The following is a 22,961-nucleotide window of genomic DNA, read 5'->3' on the forward strand; positions in this document are numbered from 1 at the left end:
TGAGAAGGGGATTGGAAGCACCCAGTTGTCTATTTATTCGTACATTTCTAGAGAGAATAACAGAGGAGCGGTACAAGGCAGAGTTATAGGAAAATGGCCTCCAGGCTCCAGGGGCATACAAGTATTTATTAACAATGTCAGTAGAGCAGACAGGTCCTAGGTTTAATACTTTCAGGGCTCATGCACACGACCGTGTGCTGGCCGGACCCGTGCTGCGGACCCCAAAATGCGGTCCACAATGCACAGGCAACGATCGTGGGGCCGCCGCATGCGGATCGCGGACCCATTCACTTGAATGGGGTCCGTGATCCGCATACGACGGTCCACACTGCAAAAAAGTAGCGCATGCACTACTTTTTTGCTGTGAGGAGGCACGGACAGAAAACCCACGGAAGCACTCCTTAGTGCTTCTGTGGGATTCCGGTCCGTGCCTCCGCTCCACACCGCATCTCCCGCATTACGGACCCATTCAAGTGAATGGGTCCGCATCCGTGATGTGGGGTGCACATGGCAGGTGCCCGTGTATTGCAGACCCGCTGTATGCAGGCCGCAATATGGCCACTGCCGGGCAACGGCTGTGTGCATGAGCCCTCATAATAAGCCCTATGTACAGCTGCTGCAGTATATTCAATTGACACCAGCAAGAAACTTGAGGACTGGGTATTTATCAGATCAATCCTGCTGGTCGGAGACGCCATTCCCATAACTTCCCAGCATATATTCCTTCCTAGTCCTTATAGAGCTCCAACATATCTCACAGCGCAGTACAGACATTGTCATCACTCTTTCCTCTCAATCTAAATTCCTTATCTTAAACCCACACATAAGGGGCAATTCATAGGAAGTCAATGACCATATCGTTATGTTTTTGGAGTGTGGGAGGAAACTAGAAAAACCTGCAGAAACTCAATCAAAACATGAAAACTGCATGAAGAGGATGTCATACTGCATGTGGGTTCAGATCTGTCAGGACTGCAAGTGTTAACAGGTGAGCCCCCGATACGCTGGAGCACCCCTGTTTATGCAGGCTATGGAAAGTAAAGACCCATGTCAAAGCCCAAGCTCAATGATTCGTTAAAGGTTTATATAGGACTGGTAATACACCGTCACGTAGTGCATGGAGTATCTCAAGCTTTTTCAGCTAGCACAGCATTGCAGTCAGTGCGAGGAGATCATTCAGCTAATGACCAATATCTGTCTCAGAAACTCCAGAAACCTTGTTTTGTACTAAGAAACTGGATCCTTAAATACATCATTATCCTTCAGAAACCACCGGCAGAACAATCACATCCTCTTGGTAGGACCGGCAGTATCATAATACAATATTACGGTTTTCAAAAACACGTCTGGCTAGATTTACAACACTTCCTCTTTGAAAACTCCACTTCGCTGGCTCCAGTCCAGTGGCAGCAGAATAGGATACGCCTTGCTCATGCCTTCTTTATTTTACTTGTCAATTGCTCCCCACCTCCTTCAGATTTCCTGGGAGCTCAAGCACACTTCTAGAAGAGCCGGTTTCAGACAGATGAGTAGACCAGACCTTAGGGACATCGGCTTCTGCCTCATCTTGACTTGTGGACAAGTCTTGTCTCCATACTAGTCTTCACATGGAGCTTTACCCATGTTCTAACAGCACTGCCATCCAAGGGGATTATTCGGTGATCCCAAGCTCCTTGCTGTTTTCTGCCGGTCTACTAGGAAATATCATCGCCATTTTCATCCTATGGCAACACAAGTTAAGCGCAAGGAAAAAAACCTCCGTCTTTTATATCTTGGTTACTGGTCTGACTGTAACCAACCTGTTGGGAAAATGTTTGGTGAGCCCCATGGTGTCTGCTGCTTACTCCAAAAACCAAACCCTGGTGGAGATGGCAAAAGACCGGAGGATGTGTGATGTCTTCAGCTTCTTCATGATTTTCTTTGGCTTGGCCCCAATGCTTATTCTTCTGGCCATGGCTCTGGACTGTTGGATTGCCTTGGCAAATCCATTCTTTTATCATACGTACATCACCAAAAAATTTGCCATGCTGGTCCCGGTGGTGGTATACGCCTTCAGCGCTGTATTCTGTTCAATGCCGTTCTTCGGCATTGGGAAGTTTGAACAGTATTGTCCAGGGACCTGGTGCTTTATACAAATGACCGTGGAGGACTCGCAGCCTAAAGTTTTGGCTTATTCTTTACTTTATGGAACAGTTATGGGACTACTAGTTGTAGCCATCATCATCTGCAATGTGGCTACCATGAGACTCCTTTACCAGATGTATCAGAACCAGAGGTGTTCCCTCAAAGTTGGACCCAAGGTAGAATTTGTTAAGCAGTCCGGCATGGAGGCGCTCGATCATCTAATCCTCTTGGCAGTCATGACAGTCGTTTTTTCAATTTGCTCCCTTCCTTTAACTGTACGTATTCACACCTGCAAAAATGTTTGTGCAAACTGTTGTGCAAGTTGCTACTGCGGTAACACTGCAAAATACTGATTGTGACATCTACGTAGCTTCCTGACCACGACGAGTGAAGTTTAGATGTTATGCCACAGCATGGCATAGCGGAATATCATTCTTTTAAGGGGCTCTCTGGGATTAGCAAATTGCTTTGTAGTTGATATTGACTGATATTCTGTCTTCTAGCAGAGATCTTGAGGGACACTAGAGGCGGAACATGCGGTTCTGGGGTTCAGGATGTATATTCTGTAACAGGGTCTCCCAACTATCCTGCACCATTTATAGCACTGGGGGCCTCTAGTTTTGCAGACTGACCATTAGGCTCTAAATGCAATGTCCTTATAGTTATACCTCTGGGGTCTGTGTCTGTACTCTAGACGGACATTATTATTATTAATATTTATTATTAAAGCAACATTTATTCCATAGCGCTGTACATATGAGAAGAGGTTTACATACATAATACAGACAATTGCACTTATCATAAACAGGACGAGTTACAGACTGGTACAGAAGGAGAGAGGGCCCTGCCCGTGAGGTCCTACCATCTACAAGGTATGGGAGAAGGACACAGTAGGTGCAGGTGAAGTTGGTCATGGCGGTATAGAGGCAGCAGGGTCACTGCTTGTAGGCTTGTCTGAAGAGGTGGATTTTCATTTTTTTTTTTTAAGGATTCCCTGTAGGTGAGAGTCTGATATGTTGGGGTATCAAGTTCCAGAGTGTGGGGGATGCACGGGAGAAATCTTGGAGGCGATTGTGGGAAGAGGTGAAATAAGGAGAGAAGGAGGTCTTGTGAGGATCGGAGAGTGCGTGTGGGGGTGTATCGGGAAAGTAGCTCAGAGATGTAGGGAGGGGACAGGTTATACAGGACATAGCGTAAAGTGTCTGCATAGGTGGGTCATCCATACCGCAATCCTCCAGTCATGGTCTCAAAGATACCAACCAGAAGTTAGATATTTCAGAAGAACCACTGCAAGATGATCGTTCAATCTGAATGCAATTTACCGAGCTCTCCTACCTCGGGATACCTGGTGTCTACCCATACTCTACACATCATATGCCCAAATTTGAGGCAAAGGACCAACCAAAACAATCTTTATAGACAATCCTAATACCACATGGCCAGCACAGAGGTGTTTCTAAGATGTATCCGTGAGGGGTTTTTAGGAGGTTCCTGATGGGAGAAACACAGCAGATTGTTCACAGCTAAGTGTAGGGGTAAGACAGAGGAGGCAGGCATTTACTACAGTGGTGTCCTCTAGGGTGTACCTGGGTCTACTCTGGCACCAGGGGAGGGTGCATCTGCAAAATCAGCCCCCTCTGGGATCAGGCATTTAAAAAGCACAGTTCAAGTTTACTAAAACAGCGCCACTCTTGTTAATGGTTGTGCCTGGTATTGCAGCTCCACCTCTAGGATGAACCCCGAGTGCTGGTCTCAAATATGGGGAATCATCTGCTCAGAATTAATATGGTGTACTCTATGGGCATGATTTATCCTTTGATTTGGATATGCATTTTACCTATTTGGCAGCCTCTATGACAGTGATCCCCATCCTGCGGATCTATGGCTGTTGCAAAACTACAACTCTCAGCATGCCACTGTCAGGGCATGCTGGGAATTGTAGTTTTGCAACAGCCGGGCGGATGCAGGTTGCAAATGACATCTCTGTGGGCTTGTGTTTGGAAGTAGGGGATCCCCTGTCAATGGACGTGGCTGCATTGGGGTGCATGGAAATGATCCCCTTGGCATGGGTTGAAGGGTATGTGTAACCCAAAGGTGACACCAATAATCAGATAAATGGGAGATGCCAATATTTAAACTGTCTGATTGATGGGGGTCTGACTGCTGGGAACCCCACTGATCACTAGAAGGGGGGTCCTGTGTCTCCCCATATGAAGCTCTACAGTACAGCGCTTGGCCATCACCAGCAGTCCCATAGAGATGAATGGAGTAATGGCACACATGCCTAACCACTGCTGCTCTGTTCATACAAGGCAAGGGGCTTTGGCCACAGGACCTCGTTTTTATGATCTGAGGGGGCCCAAGCAGTAAGATCCCAACCTATCAGACACTTATTCTCTATCCTGTGGACCACCCTTTCAAGACTATTGGGACAGTCATTTTAATGACTTACCTGGCCACATAACTTTCAGTGAGATCAACCAAAAGTATCAACGTTCAGTTTCCCTGCAGTGCCTCCACAGGCGGAATGAAGCATTACACTGTGATCATAGAATTCAATGGGTTGTCCACATGAAGTGAGGACATCCTGAGTCCTCCAGTTCAAGAAACACTCTTTGTAGCCGCTCTGACTAATAAATGAAGGTCCTTACTGGAGGTAATAATAATTGATACAATTTAAAGAAGTTTCCTAATAAGACAATGCGTTTCCTAAAGCAGATAAGCCCTTTAATGAGGAAAGCCCTAAAAATGTGATGTTTAATGCAATGGAAACCCGCTACCCCCCGTGTGTCGAGATACCCTGCCACTGGATTTGGCTGTCTCATCACCCATCATTGCGTGCATTTTATCTTATGATGTCAGGAACAACACACAAAGATGAAGTGATGGAGAAGAGGCAGAAAGTGCTCGGATCTTACCATTATGTAATCTCGATCCTCTATACGTCACCCCGCACTTGACATCTTCTTTCCCACCCAAGTCAGACCCCTCTAAGGCTTTGAATATGGATTTTGGCACATATAAATCAAACTCTTGTGGAACTGTCCTCTGCTGAATGCTTAAAACAACTGTATTATGGTCATGTCCAGTGTTCAGGTCATGTTGGGAGTTGTAGTGTTCCATGTATAGAGGATAGTAGAATTGTATTATGGTCATGTCCAGTGGTCGAGTCATGCTGGGAGTTGTAGTGTGCTTTGTATAGAGGATGATAGAATTGTATTATAGTCATGTCTAGTGGTCAGGTCATGTTGGGAGTTGTAGTGTTCCATGTATGGAGGATACTAGAATTGTATTATAGTTATGTCCAGAGGTCAGGTCATGTTGGGAGTTGTAGTGTTCCATGTATGGAAGGTATTAGAATTGTATTATGGTCATGTCCAGAGGTCAGGTCATGTTGGGAGTTGTAGTGTGCTTTGTATAGAGGATAATAGAATTGTATTATAGTCATGTCCAGAGGTCAGGTCATGTTGGGAGTTGTAGTGTTTCATGTATGGAAGGTATTAGAATTGTATTATGGTCATGTCCAGAGGTCAGGTCATGTTGGGAGTTGTAGTGTTGCATGTATAGAGGATAGGAGAACTGTATTATGGTCATGTCCAGTGGTCAAGTAAAGTCATGGCTTGTAGTGTGCTTTGTATAGAGTATAATAAAATTGTATTATGACACGTTCAGTAGTTGGGTCATGTTGGGAGTTGTACAGCCTTTTATATGCATAAAGTTTACGTACAATGTGGTATCAGTGCAGGAAATAGGAGCTAAAGTAAGTGAACTAAGTAGCTGAATGGATTTTGAGACTATTTGCATAGCTGCCTGTAAATCAGAAACCCATAAAAGCCTTCAGATAAAGTATCTCTGGAAACTTAATGCCACTGTAAATTGCCTCAGACATTATGAAAGTAACTGCTTCATAGCTTCCAGTATATTAGATCTGCAGCCACTAATTCTGCTAATGCATCTTACCAAGTTTATTCTTGTAATTGGGATGATTGGTTTATAGGGAGGCGTCTGCTTGGGAAGCCATGCTGTTAGTGAGGAGCCACGGGACAGTATCACCGGCCCACAGGCTTCTTAATGCACTACGGTATTTACCAGTCATCTACATGAATGGCCATCAATTACCCTGAAGATAAATGGCCGCTGAGAGTGAGAATTAGAAACAACTGGAGTTTCTAATACAAACCTGCTCCGAGTTCGGTGCACCAAATATGGAGTTTCTAGTGCTGCAAATCAAATACACGACCCCTTTCAAAAAATAGGGGTGAAGCTCTGACAACTTCAGAGTCATTTGCATATTGGGAGCAATGTTTCCCTTAACTCCGTAATTTTTATTTCTTTTTAATAAAACTCTCTAATGCAATTTCCAAGCAGCACCATTTCCCAATATCACGAGACCCCCGGCTAGGTCGCTTTTACTAATGCTGTCAAACAGTGACATTTATTTTAATAATTACCGTAAGTTTCCCTAAAAATAACAATTTTCAGAATGTCTCTTTGGTCACGTTATTAACCCCCTCAGCGCCAGCACAGAGAAATGCTAACCACATTAAAAAATAAAAAAAAGAATGGAATGCCTTTGACTGTAAATACGTTGTGAAAGCGGCTCTAACCACAGAAACGCCTACTTTGGAAAGCACAAAGTGACATCACCCGAGAATGTGGTCTGTGCCCGCATAAAAAAAAGGAACAAAAAATACAAAATAAAAATACTCTTAACCCATGGCGAGATCAGTTATTTTTTTCTACTGTATGTTTGAGAGGCTCAAATCCAAAATAAAGTGGATTCTTTCTTTATGAATATAAAACTGAATCATGGCCCCAGAGAAGACTCCCAAAGTTTGGTTCCCAAGATGGAAAAGATTATGGGTCGCTGCCAATTACAATGTATGGGACTGAGCACTGTTCTATATATGAGACTGATCGAATAAGTCTGATGGTGCTGCTGTTTTTTGGGAAGGCTCATCCATCCTCCATGCCAACTCGTGAGGGAGACTAATAATTTGGTCTACTCTGTTGGTTTTTTCCTGCCGATACTCTGCATCGTCTTAAAAGTGGGAAAAAATGGCTGTGTGGTCTCCAGCCAGGGGCGCAGCTAGACAGGAGGCAGAAGTAGGAATCAAACCAAAGTGCTTGAGCCTAAGGGCAGCCATGCACATCCAATAGGTATCAACCGAAAATTGTTTGGCTGAAATCTCTTCCGACTCCCCATGCACATACATATTCGGCTCGGCCAGTTTAAGTGTTCGGTATAAGTATTCAGTAGGGAGAAGAGTTGCCAACCATCCAGAAATTTCTAGACAGTCTGCAGAAATAGGTGACTTTTTTTCCTGTGTCCGTGAAAAAAAAAAAGACATGTCCGTGATTTTTTTGAGATTGGCGGTACTTAACTAGATTATTTTGTAATTATCATCATTTTACAGTTCACAGTAAATGCTGCTAATGAGTTCCGATCAGTATACTGAGCTATAGACATGTATTACTTCTAATTTTTATCATTAGTTATGGTTTTCTAAACTGTCCGTGAAGAATATTGGCTGCCTGTGATTTTAGGATAAGTTGTCCAGAAAAAAAGAAAAATTCTGGTTGGCAACCCTGATGGGGAGAGAGGAGAAAGCCGTTGCCAGACACTTATGGTGGCCACTTGTTTCCCATGAGAAAAAAATAAAAAATAAGTCAAAAATATTCGCTTTGCATGGTCCTTCTCTTCCCCAAGGAGATTCAGGCCCCCCCACACACACACACATACATTAGACTGTCGGTTGAACCCACCATTCTCTGTGGGTTTGGCCACCAATTCACTAATGTGCACAGGGACCTTAATGAGGTTATCTAAACCTGGAAAACTCACCCACAATGCCCGGGCCAATCATACATCACTGCATTTCCCCGGCGCGCAGATCACAACATCCATCAACGGGGGTGCAGCCAATAGCAGACGGTGACCTGCCCCCTTGCATGACGTGTGACATCATACTTGACTCAAGGGGAGCAGGCAGGGGTGTAGCTAAAGCCTCATGGACCCTGGTGGAAGAGTTTGGCTTGGGCCCCTCTTCCCTTGCGTTGTGGCCAGGGGCAGGGAAGCACATAGCCTTTGTGCTGCCTGAGGTTAAAATTGAAACAGCACTTGCCCCCATGCCAAACACTTGACCTAACCCCTTCCCTCCAGCCAGAGGTATACCTTGACCTGAATGCACTTTCTATAATACTGGTGTCCTCTTATGCACCACAAGGGTCTTTGCGCGCCTCCTCAGGCTCAGGTAAGTATTCTCTGTATGAGGGGCCGGGCATTGTGGGTGGGTTTTCCAGGTTTGGATAACCCTTTTAAGAGCCCCTTTACAAGGACTAAAAGACTTAGGAACAAATGTTAGGCCAAACGGTAAATATGCCGGCGGTCAAATGAGCAAACAAATTTTGCACTTGGACAAGGATCTTCAAGTTACGTCTCTGTTTTCAGTACTAACGCCTGTATCAGTGGCATATCAAGGGGGGTGCAGGGGGTCCAGTTCACCCCGGGTGCTAGCTGTCAGGGGGGTGCCAGAAGCAATGAGCGATTCCATCAATACAGACGGAGGGGCTCATTGCTAAAGCGCCGGGCTGCTGGCGGCCATTTCACTTACTTTCCCTCCTGCAGACACAGGTTGTGCTGCCGGGCTGTGGGGGAACGCTGGACGTGATCATCAGGAACGGGACAATGGGAGTAGGTACTATATATTTTTTTTTTTATTAACACTGAGGGGGCACATTGTGAGCATTACTACTGTCAAGGTCACAGAAAGGGCATTACTGCTGTGAAGAGGGCATAGAGATGGTATTACTACTGTGAAGGCGGCACAGAGAGGACATTACTATTTTGAAGGGGGCACAGAGAGGGCATAACTATTGTGAAGGGAGCACAAAGAGGGCATAACTACTGTGAGGGAGGCACAATGAGGGCATAACTACTGTGAGGGGGCACAACGAAGGGATAACTACTGTGAAGGGGACACAATTAAGGGATAACTACTATGAGGGGGCACAATGAGGGCATAACTACTGTGAGGGGGCACAATGAAGGGATAACTAGAAACATAGAAACATAGAATGTGTCGGCAGATAAGAACCATTTGGCCCATCTAGTCTGCCCAATATACTGAATACTATGGATAGCCCCCGGCCCTATCTTATATGAAGGATGGCCTTATGCCTATCCCATGCATGCTTAAACTCCTTCACTGTATTTGCAGCTACCACTTCTGCAGGAAGGCTATTCCATGCATCCACTACTCTCTCAGTAAAGTAATACTTCCTTATATTACTTTTAAACCTTTGCCCCTCTAATTTAAAACTGTGTCCTCTTGTGAAGGGGACACAATTAAGGGATAACTACTATGAGGGGGCACAATTAAGGGATAACTACTATGAGGGGGCACAATTAAGGGATAACTACTGTGAAGGGGACACAATGAAGGGATAACTACTGTGAGGGGCACAATGTGGGCATAACTACTGTGAAGGGGTGCAGAGGGCATAACTACTGTGGGGGGGCACAATGTGGGCATAACTACTATAACTACTATGAGGGGGCACAATGTGGACATAACTACGAGGAGGCACAATGTGGGCATAAATACTGAGAAGGGGTGCAGTGAGGGCATAACTTCTGTGAGGGGGAAAGGTGTTCTAAAGTATGGGGAGGGGGGTTGCCAAACACCATAGGCACACCATTGGCCAATTGTCAGCCGTTTTATCGTTTACGAGCGCTCGCAGGAACACTCGTTAGCAATGATCTGGCAGTCTAATACTGCCACCGATTACCCAATGAACTACCAAACACTTGTTCATCGGGCAATCAGAATCTTTCAGCATGCTTAAAATTCTGGTGACAGATGAGCAATGGAATAACGATCGCTCCTTCCCATACTGAGGAGGAGATTGCTGCATGTAACAGAAAGCTTCCTTCCCCGTCAATCGCCTGCAGAATCGGGCTGTGTAATACAGCCTTAAGGAACATAGATTGTAACCTGGGCATCTACTCCTCAAAGAAAGCCTTCTGAGATCCATCTGCTGCAAGCAGGGAAAACGTATTATTACATGATACCAGGTAAAAAAAGGCATGTAATATGTAGTGTAGTCATGCTAAACCCTCTTTTAGTGCAATGAAATGCTTCTCACCCAAAATAGTCTAGAAGTTTGGTGCCATTAAAGTGAATAGTCACTGAAAGCCACAGCTGCCCGCTCTGGAGGACTGTGTGCAACCATATATTAATCAGTTACCCATTCAATTGAATGGACACCATGTAATACCACACTTCTCCTGCAGTGGCCACTGTCAGCTGTCATCGCAGGGAGTCTCAGCAGCTGGACCTGAGGCAATCAGCTGATCGCCAATGGGTTCTCAGTTACAGGGGTTATCCTTTATAGAGGAAAAGTGACAGATAAGCATTACAATCCATGGCCTACTGATACAACATGGCCCGCTTGAAAAATCGTAATGGAAATATATGCAAAACCTGATTAAGATACGATTATTACCAAGTCAATATAAGGAAAGTCCATCCAGTACAAACAAGAAAGAACTACATTAGAAATCCATGGGAAAACCCAGATGAAGGCTGTGACAAAAGAGATTTATTGACTTTGGCAGGACACCCTCCCGACTTAACCCTATCAATTACTGATCAGCAGTCCTGATCGCCTGTCCCTACGTTCATTATTACCTCCTGTTACCGTCTTTTTCACCTTTCTCTTACCTGCAAGTAATTATCTTGACAAATTCCTATTTGGCAAAAACAAGTTGTCGGAACCCGTTCCAACAATTCTGATTAATACATTAATACATATACGTGTTTCGTTCTGATTTCGTTGGAAGAAAGCTGCACAATCGCTTGGCAGCTGTTCATCTATTCTTCCTCCTAGAAGCAAACAATAAATTATATGGTTAAATGATGGGTAATATAATCCGTCCATCTGTCCTACTGAACTGACGGCAGAGAACTCACAGAGCATGTCAAAAGGTTTTACTGATCATGATTGACTGCAAGATTATCTGTCAACAGCATCTTATGCTTTCCCTAAATGGGTGTCCCTCCACCCATAAGCACGCTAGCGTCTTTAAATATTGTTCTCATGCATCCCCACCCAGTTTGGGACAGACAGTTTTTTTTTTATGGAAACCCAGACGATCAGTTGTGTTCCGTAGAGGAATAGGGCAGCATGTGTGCATTTTTCCTACAGTGCCCCCGCAGGTGTAATAAAGCACTACACATCAGGTAATGGTTGGACACGTTAGGTCCTCCAGGTCCTGCTCTGTAAGCTCCGCTTTCTGAATGAGCTTTCGAAATCGGACAGTCTCTTCAAAATGGGGGATCAACAGAACAAGGAGCAACTTATCGCTAAAAGCTGTGGATTTGTCTTCTGTTATATTTCACAGGGCTGGGAGTATTACAACTTTACCCTTGATGGCAGCTGTCAGAGGAATGAAGCATAAGGCATGTCAGCTCTCAACATGTCCAATCCCTTTAATCTCAAGGAAGTTGAGTCATCACCAGAGGTGTCTGGCCGGAGCGTATTCTCATCTCCCTATTGAGTAGATGTGCATGCTCAGCCAAGCTGAGCATGCATGACTATTGGGAAGTTAGGATGAATTGCTGTCCGTTATATAAAATGTATGGTTGGCTTTAATGGCATGTATTTCTATGACCGATGTGTGAACACCATGATGACTGCTCTCACCAGTGCTTCCCAGTCTCACCAGTTAAGCAGCAGTTTGGAGAATGGGCTATAACGAGGCAGACGGACCAGTGGAGGACCAATCTAGTGGACTTCTCTTGTGGGAGTCGTAAAACTTAAGAGACAGCAAAATAGAATTTCATGCAAAAACATGTTTTCCCGAGCTGTTTACATGTTCCACTTTGCTTTCCTTGGAGGAATGTGTCACTGTCACTTGTTGGCAGCTGTCCATCTATTCTTCCTCCTAGAAGCAACCCATTAACTATATAATTTAATGCTGGGTGATATAATCCATCCATCTGTCCTAATGAACTGACAGCAGAGAACTCACAGATCATGTTAAAAGGTTTTACTGATCATGATTGACTGCAAGATTCTTGTACAGGGTATCCGTAAACAGCATCTTATGTTTCCCCTAAATGGCCCTACAATTCGGTCTCTCTCCACCCACACACAGACTAGTGTCTTTATTAAGTATTGCATGCATCCCCACCCACTTTGGGTCAGCCATTTTTTTTATGGTCGTCGCTTATGTTGCTGGAAACCCAGGCAATCAGTTGTGTTCTGTAGAGGAACACGACAGCAAGTGGGCAATTTATGTACAGTGCCCCCGCAGGTGTAATAAAGCACTACACACGGGCTGATCATGTAATGCATGGACATGTTAGGTCCTCCAGGTCTGCTCTATAAACTCAGTTTTCTAAATGAGTTTTTGAAACCGGACAAACCCTATAAAATGATGATTAACGGAACAAAGTGTACCTTTACGCCAAGCTTTTGTAGTCGGAAGCGGGGGGAAAAAAATTCCAAACGGGGTGGAAAACACAATTCCACCACAGAATTATGGGTTTTGTTTTTACAGCGTTTTCTATGCAGTAAAACTGACCTGTTACTTTCATTCTTCGGTTCCGTGTGATACAACTATACCACCTGTGTGTAGTTTTTCTTGCGTTTGAATACTGAAAATAAAAATAAAAAAAGTAAAAAACTAAATTTTTTTCTTTTGTATCGCCATATTCGGGACCCTCACAACTTTTTTTTTTACGTGTACAGAGCTGTTCGGGGCGAGCTGTACATCATTGATATCATTGACTCTTTGACCACTATTTTTTCAATTATTTGTGGAAGGTGAAGCGACCAAAAAAAAATGCGAATCGGCCATTTTGACATTTTTTTCTGTTTCACCGTTTGCCGTATGGGATAAATATTTTTCTGTTTCAAAAGGGCGGGCGTTTTTGCACGCAGTAATGCCCATTATGTTATTTTTTTTTAAATCATTAAAAAATATATATTTTACCCTTTTTACAAGCAATCATCTGCTTTCCTATGGATCCCTGCCACAAGCAGGCTGTCCATAGGAACTTATATGCGGCAGCCTCAGATCATTCAGGAGGACCGAGGCTGCCGCTCACACCATCCGCCTCCCCCAATCCTCGCTAGTATCCAGTGCATGGCCAGGAGCATGCGTTCACGGTTTTTGACCCCCCCAGATGCCGTGGTCACATTTGACTACAGCATCTGAGGGGTTAAATGTGTGTAGATTGGTTACAGTCATACACATTAGAGTTAAACTTTACCCCCAAAGGCAGCTGTCAGAGGAAAGAAGGATAAGGCCCCTTTCAGATGACGTATTCATTTCAATGGGTCTGTGTACATGAGCGTTGTTTTTCACGCATCACTTGTGCGTTGCGTGAAAATCGCAGCATGTTCTATATTCAGCATTTTTTACGTAACGCTGGCCCCATAGAAGTGAATGGGGCTTCAGTGAAAAACGCATTGCATTCGCAAGCAATTGCGGATTGCAATGCGGTTTTCACTGATGGTTGCTAAGAGATGTTGTTTGTAAACATTCGGTTTTCTATAACGCGCGTGAAAAACGCATCAATGCGCATTTCACCCGCGCGATAAAAACTGAACGCAATTGCAAACAAAACTGACTGAACTTGCTTGCGAAATGGTGCGAGTCTTCCTGAACGCATCCGGACCTAATCCGTATCGTTCGTGTGCAAGAGGCCTATGGCATTTCGGCTCTCAACATGCCCAACCCATTTGATCTCAAGAAAGTTAAGTTATCACCATACGTGTCTGGCCAGAGCTTATTCTCATCTCCCTATTGAGTACACATGTGCATGCTCAGCCAAGCTGAGCATGCATGTGTACGGGGAAGTTAGGATGAAAATCTGTCCGTTATAGAAAATGTATGGCCAACTTTAGGGCACTTTCACACTCGCGTCAAAGTTTTCCGGTATTGAGTTCCGTCCTAGGGGCCCAATGCTGCAAAAAACTGATCAGTTTTATCCTAATGCATTCTGAATGGAAAGCAATCCGTTCAGGATGCATCAGGATGTCTTCAGTTCAGTCCTTTTACGGTAATGACAGAGAAAAAACTTTTTTCTCTCTGGCCAAAAATCCTGAACACTTGACGGAATGCCGGATCTGGCATTTTTTTCCATTGGAATGTATTAGTGCCATTAAAATTGCCGCATTGACTGTCTGCGCATACCTTTAAAAATGTAAAAAAAAAAATACCGGATCAGTTTTTATGGATGACAGCGGAGAGACGGATCCGGTATTGCAATGCATTTGTGAGACGGATCCGCATACAAATGGTTTCCGTTTGCATACAGATTGCCGGATCCGGCAGGCAGTTCCAGCGACGGAACTGCCTGCCGGAATCCAGCAACGCAAGTGTGAAAGTACCCTAAGTCGCATGAATTTCTGACAGATGTGTAAAAATCACAGTGACCTCTCTCACATGGGTAGCACCAGTGCTTCCCAGCCTCACTAGTTGAGCAGCAGTTTGGAGACATGGGCTGCTGGACCAGCGCAGGACCAGTCTAGTGGACTTTTCTTATTTGAGCCATAAAACCTAAGAAACTGGAACTAGATGGAAAATGAAACATGAAAATTTTTACCTTCGACCTCTCTATGTGTAATTAAATGACAACTTTCAGGTAAATTCCAGCCAAAATATAGGAAATTGTAATTCTTCTTTCAAAAATCTTTCTAAAGTAAAATGTTTTCAATGATTGACTGATAAACCCCATTAATCCATCTTCTTCTCTCCCCCAGTTCAGAGTCTACATCGGAGCCTTCACGAAAGAGAATAACGAATACGCCGACCTTATAGTCTTGAGGTTTCTCTCTATGAACTCCATAGTGGACCCTTGGATTTTTATCATCTGTAGGACATCAAGGTTTCACCACCATTTGCATAAACTCTGCAGCAGGATTCACTATATAAGCAATCCCCCGAGCCAGCTGCTGGATGAGAGCTTTAAGAGTGAATTGTAACCTGAAGACTTGGTTGGGATTTCTAGGAAGTAGCCAAGATTTTGGAAAGTTGACTATGGAAATATGGGCCGACGCTCTTTCATGCAGAAGATGCACTCAATGTATTTACAATGTATAACTCTACTGAGAGGCGACAAGGGCCGCAGAGATATTCCAAGCAGGGTGCATGCATTCTCGACACATGAGAAACAATGTGGATGTTTGTCCTGGAAACTCCGTCTGGTGACGTCATGGAACTCGATGCTCGATACTATGATATCAGGAAAGATAGGAGGGAAGGAGGTGAACTGTGAATGAGGGACAACAGAGGACCTCTTATTTTTCATAAACTATGTCCCTGGTGGCCATTGGTTTAGCAATCTAGTCCCTGGAATCCAGTGGGACCATCCCTGTTAACTACTACTTTAGACTGTTCATATGATCTTGGCCGTGTACAGGCAGGGATGTTCTTCCTTAACTTTAACTGAGATATCCCGAGATGTGCAGCATGAGATTATTTGCATTAATCTGTTTGACGTTGTAAACCATGCAATTTTTTTTTTAATCTGCTCATCTCACTCTACACATCTCAGGATATCTCAAACCAAGAGGAAAGGTAAGGAAGGACCCTATAAATAAATTGTTGGACAGAGTGGGTCACAAAATGAAAGAAACGATACTGGCCTTACTGATCCCCACTAGTCTCCATTTCCTGATCCCTTCAGCACACAGGAAATGTCTGTTCAGCCAATCACTGACGGAGGCGGGTCACCGCTGTTGCCAGTGATTGGCTGAGTGGGCATTTCCTTGTGTAGAGGTGGGACCAAAAAGTACAGACCAGCGGAGACCTGGCAGGGGCCACAAGCCTTTGGCTGAAAAAAATGACTAGAGGGGCGGACATACCGCCTATGCAGCAGGTTCAGCTACACAGGGGCCCAGGTGGGAGTGGGACCCTTCCCAGCTGTAGAGCAGTAGTAGAAATGTCCAGACTGCACTGCCAAGATAAGTGTGGGGCTTATCGGGCTGACGGGGGCAGAGCTTAGTGACCGATGGGGCAGGTTTGGCTCTCTGATGGAGTGGTGCGAAGCAGTGCTCCAGGGTCCCCCAGATATAACTTTGCTTGGGGCCCCAGAAATACCAAATCTGCCCCTGTCAATATCAATCTGTCAATAGGACAAGTCATGTTAGCTACTTGGGGGGCACCTGATGGACCTGGTCCTAAAGATGCTCTAGCTAAAAAACTAACAAACAAAAAATAATAATTCCAGTCCTAGGATCACATATTCCTGCCAGGCGATGTACTGAAGCAGGGGACTCATTAGATTTAATACTTGCAGCTGTGTGTCCTCCGACCTCAGGGATACCCAGGGAACCCATAATTTTTCCTATGAAAATTTCAATATAACTGTATTTTGTTCATTTACATCTCTGCTCATTCTGCTTAGGAGTCCAGTGAGCTGCACTCTCCTTGACTTGCAGCCTTATCTATGTATGCACAGTTATATAGGGAACTACCAGTCAATGTTAGGACCGCCCACTGGACTCCTAAGTATAGAAAAAGCAGGAATGTAAAGGAACAAAAATATAAGTGATACTAAATCTTTTCCCTCCTGCGATATAGCATGAACTCTGCAGATAAGACACCATGTGCGATATGGCAGGACCCTTTAAGACAAACAATGGAAGTGAATGAATGAGATTTGACTTGTGTTTGCGGTTAATTTACGCCAGTGCTGCCTGGTAGTTAGTAAGGGTCTGTTTACATCGCCATAGCCAATGTCTCTGTTGCTTTCCATACAGACTTCTTTTGCCAAAAATAGGAAAAGATCCCATGGGGAGTGTAGAAGAAAATAGTTCCAGCATTTGAAATAACTCAGTTGCATTTCTTCTTGTAGCATGTGCCCATGGGAGTGGTTTGTTTTCTTTTCTCTGCCAAGATGCCATCTTCGAATAGAAGACAAGCTTCAGAGCCATGTAAACAGGCCCTTAGAAAGCCTAGACCTTGTGAGGTAATACAGGGAAACTATATTATGTCACTATATGACAGGTAACATGCATGCACACGGCTACATACTGTATGACTATGCCGCCCAACTACATTGCATGTGTGTCCATGCACAATATAGAAACCATGTAAATCTCTATCGTGTTGTGTGGCAGCTTTATTTTCTATATAAGAACTCACCAAAGATGACGCCAAACAGGTAATTATTATATAAAGAGATATCTACATGACCAATCGAGACCCTCAATATTGGCAAGGAGCAAGTCAGGTCCACCAAGGCCAGACCTATTGATCGTAGGCAGTATCCAAGTATTCAGTTCATCCACCTATAAACCTATATTATTTTAGGTCGTACGCACGTTGGAAGCAAAGACTAATAATACGTATGAGAACTAAAGAATATTAACAAATCCCACCACTTCCACATTGTGGCCGAAAGTCCTGATTTTGCAAGGATTGAACCTAATTTTCGACGACAGTTCAAACATATTCAGGCTGTCCAGGGATGAAACTGGATGGGGTTTATTTAAGCCCCACCTATAGGTAGGTGGTCCTGTTGTGTTTGGCGTTTCCAGGGCAGGGCTTGCATGCCCTTAAAATTTACTAACTACAATGTTGCTAAGTATGCATCAATCGCCACACATTTTTCTGCAAAGATGGTGCCCTTGATCCAGTCTACGACACCATTAGAAGGGTTGGATGGCTTCTAGAGGTGAGATTAGGGCCCCATACCAAAGACAAGGACCGTCCCTTACCATGAAGAACGAGTCTGGACAACAGCAACTGTCAATTTGGGATGGAGAGTAATAACATATATTAGACAGTAGAAAGCCACCTAAGGGTATTGCATCTGAGCAGGCCTCACCAAGCACCAAGCCCCACAGCAGCCGCCATGGGTATACTTAATGCCCATTGTAACCCATACTTGTCATTCTCCCTGAAAGTCCAAAGGACTCCTGGAAAAAGTAGAGGTCTCCAAGACAAGCTGGCGAAAACAAGTGGCCATACTCTCACAGACCAATGAGGGACCAGTATAAGTCACCTGACGTCTTCCTTCTCCCTCGGCACTACAGCAAAGACACTGTGATGTCCTTCTTTCTGGTGTAACCCTGAACTGCGCCCCCTACACTGTGGTGCTGCTGGGAAGACTGGGTTCTGTATTTTAGTTTCATATTTCTGTGTCTGAAGCTGTCTTCTAGTAAAATCCAAAATAAATCACAGTTCTGATCAATTCGGACATCAGAAGTCTACATTTTTCACTGGTGTCGTTTTATTCAAAGAAGTCACGGACCACCTTCACCAGTATAAAACATAACCTTTAATGGTATTTGTTAAAAATACCCCAATTTGTGCCTAAAATCTCTATCCACTGGGTGTATATAGACTATTTCTGGGGAAAGGAAAAATATCTGACCCTCCAGCTTGCTCTATAACCCTGCCTACAAAAACGGAATAGCCGCCCCGATAGGGGCGATCCCGTGTCAGGAACCTCCTAATCACACTGTGAGGCCCAGACAAGGTGGAGGTGCTCTGTGACTTCTAGTAAAATCCACAGATGTCCTAATAACCCAACTGATGATTTTTAGGATCCAGATGTCCAGAAGCTCCGAGTCCATTCTGAGTTGCATCATAACTGACTGCAAAAGTCAACAGGTTTGTAGCCTCACAGGTCACTATGTCCTATGTTAACGCTCCAGTGGAGGCCTTGAATTCTACTGTCACGTCTCATTTGACACACCAGATCCAACAACAATCGGCATCCTGTGTGTGAATGGGGTCTCCACAAGCACATTCACATGCTACATACATTTTGTGGGCAGATCTAAGCATGCAACATATTTTTAGGTGGAAGCGCTGAGAATTAACCCCACTGAAGCACTAGTGCAAGCCTTGGATTTGTGCCATGGTTCTTGTAGGTAAATACTTGTCAGATTTGCTACTCTAAGGGAGGATTGTTACCTAAATGCATTAGTACTGCTTCAGAGACTTCCAGTGAAGGAAATCTCTTTGTGGCATTGTCCAGGAGAGAGCGCACCATCGTGGATCTGGTGGTATTTCTGGTTGAATGAACACCATGGATAACCTCTTCTGAAAGGTTGGGTTTACACGCTCTGGGTGCCACATGTAAACCAAACCAACAGGAGAGCTCAATTTTGCAGGCAATACCTTGGTTTCACCCACATCATCGTGTCATCATTGGCTGCTACGGGTGAGCAGGGTTTCGACCACATTTGGCAGCTGAAGCGTGTAAAGCCGGCCTGAAAGTAGACCAACCATCGAAAACGTTTCATGCGAAATGCAAGTGTTATTCTAATTTCTAATACATAAATAGTATCATCGACCAAAAGTTTTCTCAAGATCTGCATCATTTCCTCCAGCAGAAAATTAACTCCAGATTTGATTTTTCTTATGGTTTCTTTGGAATTTAATTTATAAAGATCTGTTCTGAATTTCCAAAAGGCGTAATTTTTTTCAGGGCCTGGAAACTTTCAGCTATGTTCTGAGAAAGAAAACAGAGATCACATTGGGAAAAAGATAAACTTGTGGCCAAGTAGTAAAAACAAAGGGGTTATCCAAGAGCTCATATAAATAACTTTTTCTAAGGGTCCCTTTGCACAGCCTGATGTGAGGCCATGATAAGCAAACAGTCAACTGGCGCTCATTTAATGGGCCTTTACACTGTTGCGCCCCCCCCCCCAATCTGGTTTGGAGATGTGCTGCGGACAAAGTACTGTTTCCAGTTGCATAAAAGACTGGATCAGCCAACAAATGAGCATTTGCTTAGCTATCCCCTTGATCGGTGGGGCGTTCAGATGAGCCAAACTAATGTTCCTACAAATGCTCAATCCCGGTTATCAGCACGTGTGTAAAAGGAACTTTAGAATAGACCATCATAGTGTGATCGGTGGCTGGTCTCAACTCTGGGGATTGTCACGATCAGAAGGGGCAATGGGATAGGTGATAGATGTTAGACTATTGGCTCCAGACTCCCCCCCCCCCCCCATCCATCCATCCATCCACACCAGCAGAGCCATAGCGGTGACAATTTGCATGGAGCTGTGAGCAAGTATATGTTCACTAGAAAGGTGAGCATGCTGAGAAGTTTTCATACCTACCACAGAACTGTAGATAGGGGCAGCACAGACGTCCACCACTCAATACAACTCCTCACCACAGCGGCGGTCCTATGGAGTAGGGGCGGGGTGATCCGTTTTAGCCATCTCTGGGGGTTCCATTGGTCAGCCCCCCCCCCCCCTCCCCCCAAAGTCAAAGTTATTTTTTTCTTTCTTCACATTAACCTACTGGGAAGAGATGACACAAGTGTTTTTGAGAACCAGCTATTTTTTATGCCACATCCAGTTGCTACTTAAAAATACATTTTCTAACCTTCTGTGTTGCATTTTGGCTCATTACTGGCTTCTAATCTACATTCAAAAGGTGATGACAGTAAGGGGAGCTTACCACAAAGATTTTTTACACTACCATTGAGTTTAATGCTCGCTGTATAAATTCATATTCAGTGAGCTCCCCCTAGTGGTGGCTGCATACAACCACAATTCTCTCATTTACTGAGTCCGAAAACCAGAGTTCTCATATACACATATACTATGACTTTGATGGGCATTGAATTTTGTACCTAAAAACTAAGGTATAGTACATTTGGTGGAGCAGTGGGGTGCATTCTGAGTTTTGCTATGTGCCTTACGATTGTAGTGGATTTTTTTTTTATGATATGAGCTGATAATGGCACAGAAGGAAAGTAAAATAGTGAGGAGTAAGAGGGGGAAGTTAATAATACAGAAGAAGCAGAATAAGATGGAGAGGTAGGGTAGGTCATTTTATAGGAGCGTAACGGGTAGCATTCACAGAATGGTAAAAAATGGGAAGAATGATAACAGTTATAGATGAAGTGAATGATGAGAAGTAGTCGACCGGAAATTCTATTTGTGCAGTTGGTGCATGCGTTTATAACCTACACCCAGACGCTGCAAGGCAAATAAAAAGGTGTATCCTTTAAAACCTTCCTTATCAATAGCGATAAACCCTGTTGATTCTTGTAGCTCCGTGTTCACGGTCCCTCGGTATACATAGCTCCACCCTCTCTGATAACAAAACCATAAATAGTTAAATTATAATAAAAACTACTGGCTACTAGTGATCAAGACATGGTAATCATGGCAGATATCCTAGTCGAATTCACAGGGAACAGGCAGTAGGACAAAAGCTTGATGTACTACAAAGAGTAAAAATAAATCTTAGCAAAGTAGTACAAGAAAAAGCAAGTGAACCCTTTGGGAGGACCTAGATTTCTGCATTGATGATGACTAATAAATTGTGGTCCAAAGTCACAACGATAGACAAACACAATGTAACTAAACTAATAACACAACCAGTTGTGCTGAGCACATTGAGGAAGCATCCAAAGTTTAGGCGGGCAAAGTGAACCCTTGAATTTAATAACCCGTTGAATATGAATAACTCAGACTATTTCCTATTTCTACTTTTCCTGAACTGCGTGCACTGAACTATACTGGACTGCTATGGCGACAAAAGACTATGTAATTGGATTTTATTAATAAAATATATTTATTAAAACAAGTATACAGTTCACTGTCAATTATTAACTACTATTTACAGTATATATTGTGGGGATTCGCTCTGGTAGTTAGGATTAGCGGGTTCAGCACAGAGGCAAAGTACAAGTTCTTGGTTCAAAACATCAGTGTTTATTCACACGTTAAAGCAAAACAAAAACGTAAGTTGCTTGGTGATCGTTCACAACACATGAAAAGTTCATATACAAAACAGTCACCTTTTCTCCTGGGTGTTACTTCACACCCTGTTGGAAGTTCTGCCCTGTCAAGTCCACAGGCAGGTGTTAGGCGGCCTGCTCGCCCTCACAGGGGTCTGAGCCCTCCCGCCCGCCTCAAGCCGCGGATCCCAACACAGCCCTTAGATCACAGCACACAGACCTCCTGAGCTCGACTGTCAGACGGAGGTAATCCTTCCCACCTGGCAGTGCTGGCTGGTTTTTATGCCTGGCAAAACCCAGCCTGGAACATGGGGAGTAGTCACCCACCCAGCACTTTGACTACTCCCCAGTAAGAGCCATCCCAGATCAGCTATTACAGCCATACTAAGTATTAAGGTGTCAAACAGCAACTGCTGCTGACACATAAAAACCGTCTCTTACTCCACCGAGGCCAGGAACCTCAGTGACACGTACCTATTATCCACAATGATTCCTTGTACCTTCTTACATACCTCCCCCCTTTGTTCAATTGTTCAACCCTGAGGGGGTGAACACATGCCATATAGTATACTCGGGACAAGGCATCCGCGTTTCCCTGAAAACAGCCTGCCCTGTGTTCTACGGAGAACTTAAAGTTTTGTAAGGACAGGAACCACCTGGTAACTCGGGCATTTTTCTCTTTGGCCTGGCTCATCCACTTGAGAGGGGAGTGGTCAGTCACCAGGCGGAATGTTCTCCCCAACAAAAAATAGCGGAGAGACTGGAGTGCTCACTTGATAACCAGGCACTCTCTCTCCACTATACTGTACCTGGTCGCTGGGGTGAGCTTGCGGCTTAGGGAGACTTCCTGAGACAGTACAGCACCGAGGTCTACTTCAGAGGCGTCTGTCTGTACTATGAATTCCCGCTTTAAGTCGGGCGTCACCAAACCGGGGACACACACAGGGCCGACTTCAAAGCGGAGAAAGCCTCTTCTGCCCGGTCATTCCAGTGAACCATCACTGACTTGTGTCCCTTCAATAACCCTCTCAATGGCGTGGCTCCAGTAGCAAAATGGGGAATAAATCTCATGTAATAGCTTATTATTCCTAGGAATGACTT

At 44.3% G+C, this 22,961-nt stretch overlaps 1 protein-coding gene across 3 annotated transcripts; it reads left to right on the forward strand.

The window, feature by feature from the left end:
- Nucleotides 1-1,311: 1,311 nt before the first annotated feature.
- PTGDR (prostaglandin D2 receptor) lies at nt 1,312-16,358 on the forward strand. 3 transcript variants are annotated; one of them, XM_040412155.1, is made up of 2 exons: nt 1,312-2,399; nt 14,902-16,358. In XM_040412155.1, the coding sequence occupies exons 1-2, from the start codon at nt 1,608-1,610 to the stop codon at nt 15,121-15,123; spliced, it is 1,014 nt and encodes a 337-aa protein (XP_040268089.1). In that variant the 5' UTR covers nt 1,312-1,607; the 3' UTR covers nt 15,124-16,358. The 3 variants fall into 3 exon arrangements, with proteins under 3 accessions (XP_040268089.1, XP_040268091.1, XP_040268092.1); XM_040412157.1 differs by having other exon boundaries at nt 1,312-2,300; XM_040412158.1 differs by having other exon boundaries at nt 14,907-15,061.
- The last annotated feature ends 6,603 nt before the right edge of the window (nt 16,359-22,961 follow it).

This window comes from Bufo bufo, chromosome 11 (assembly GCF_905171765.1).
Source record: "Bufo bufo chromosome 11, aBufBuf1.1, whole genome shotgun sequence".
Taxonomy (NCBI): Eukaryota; Metazoa; Chordata; class Amphibia; order Anura; family Bufonidae; genus Bufo; species Bufo bufo.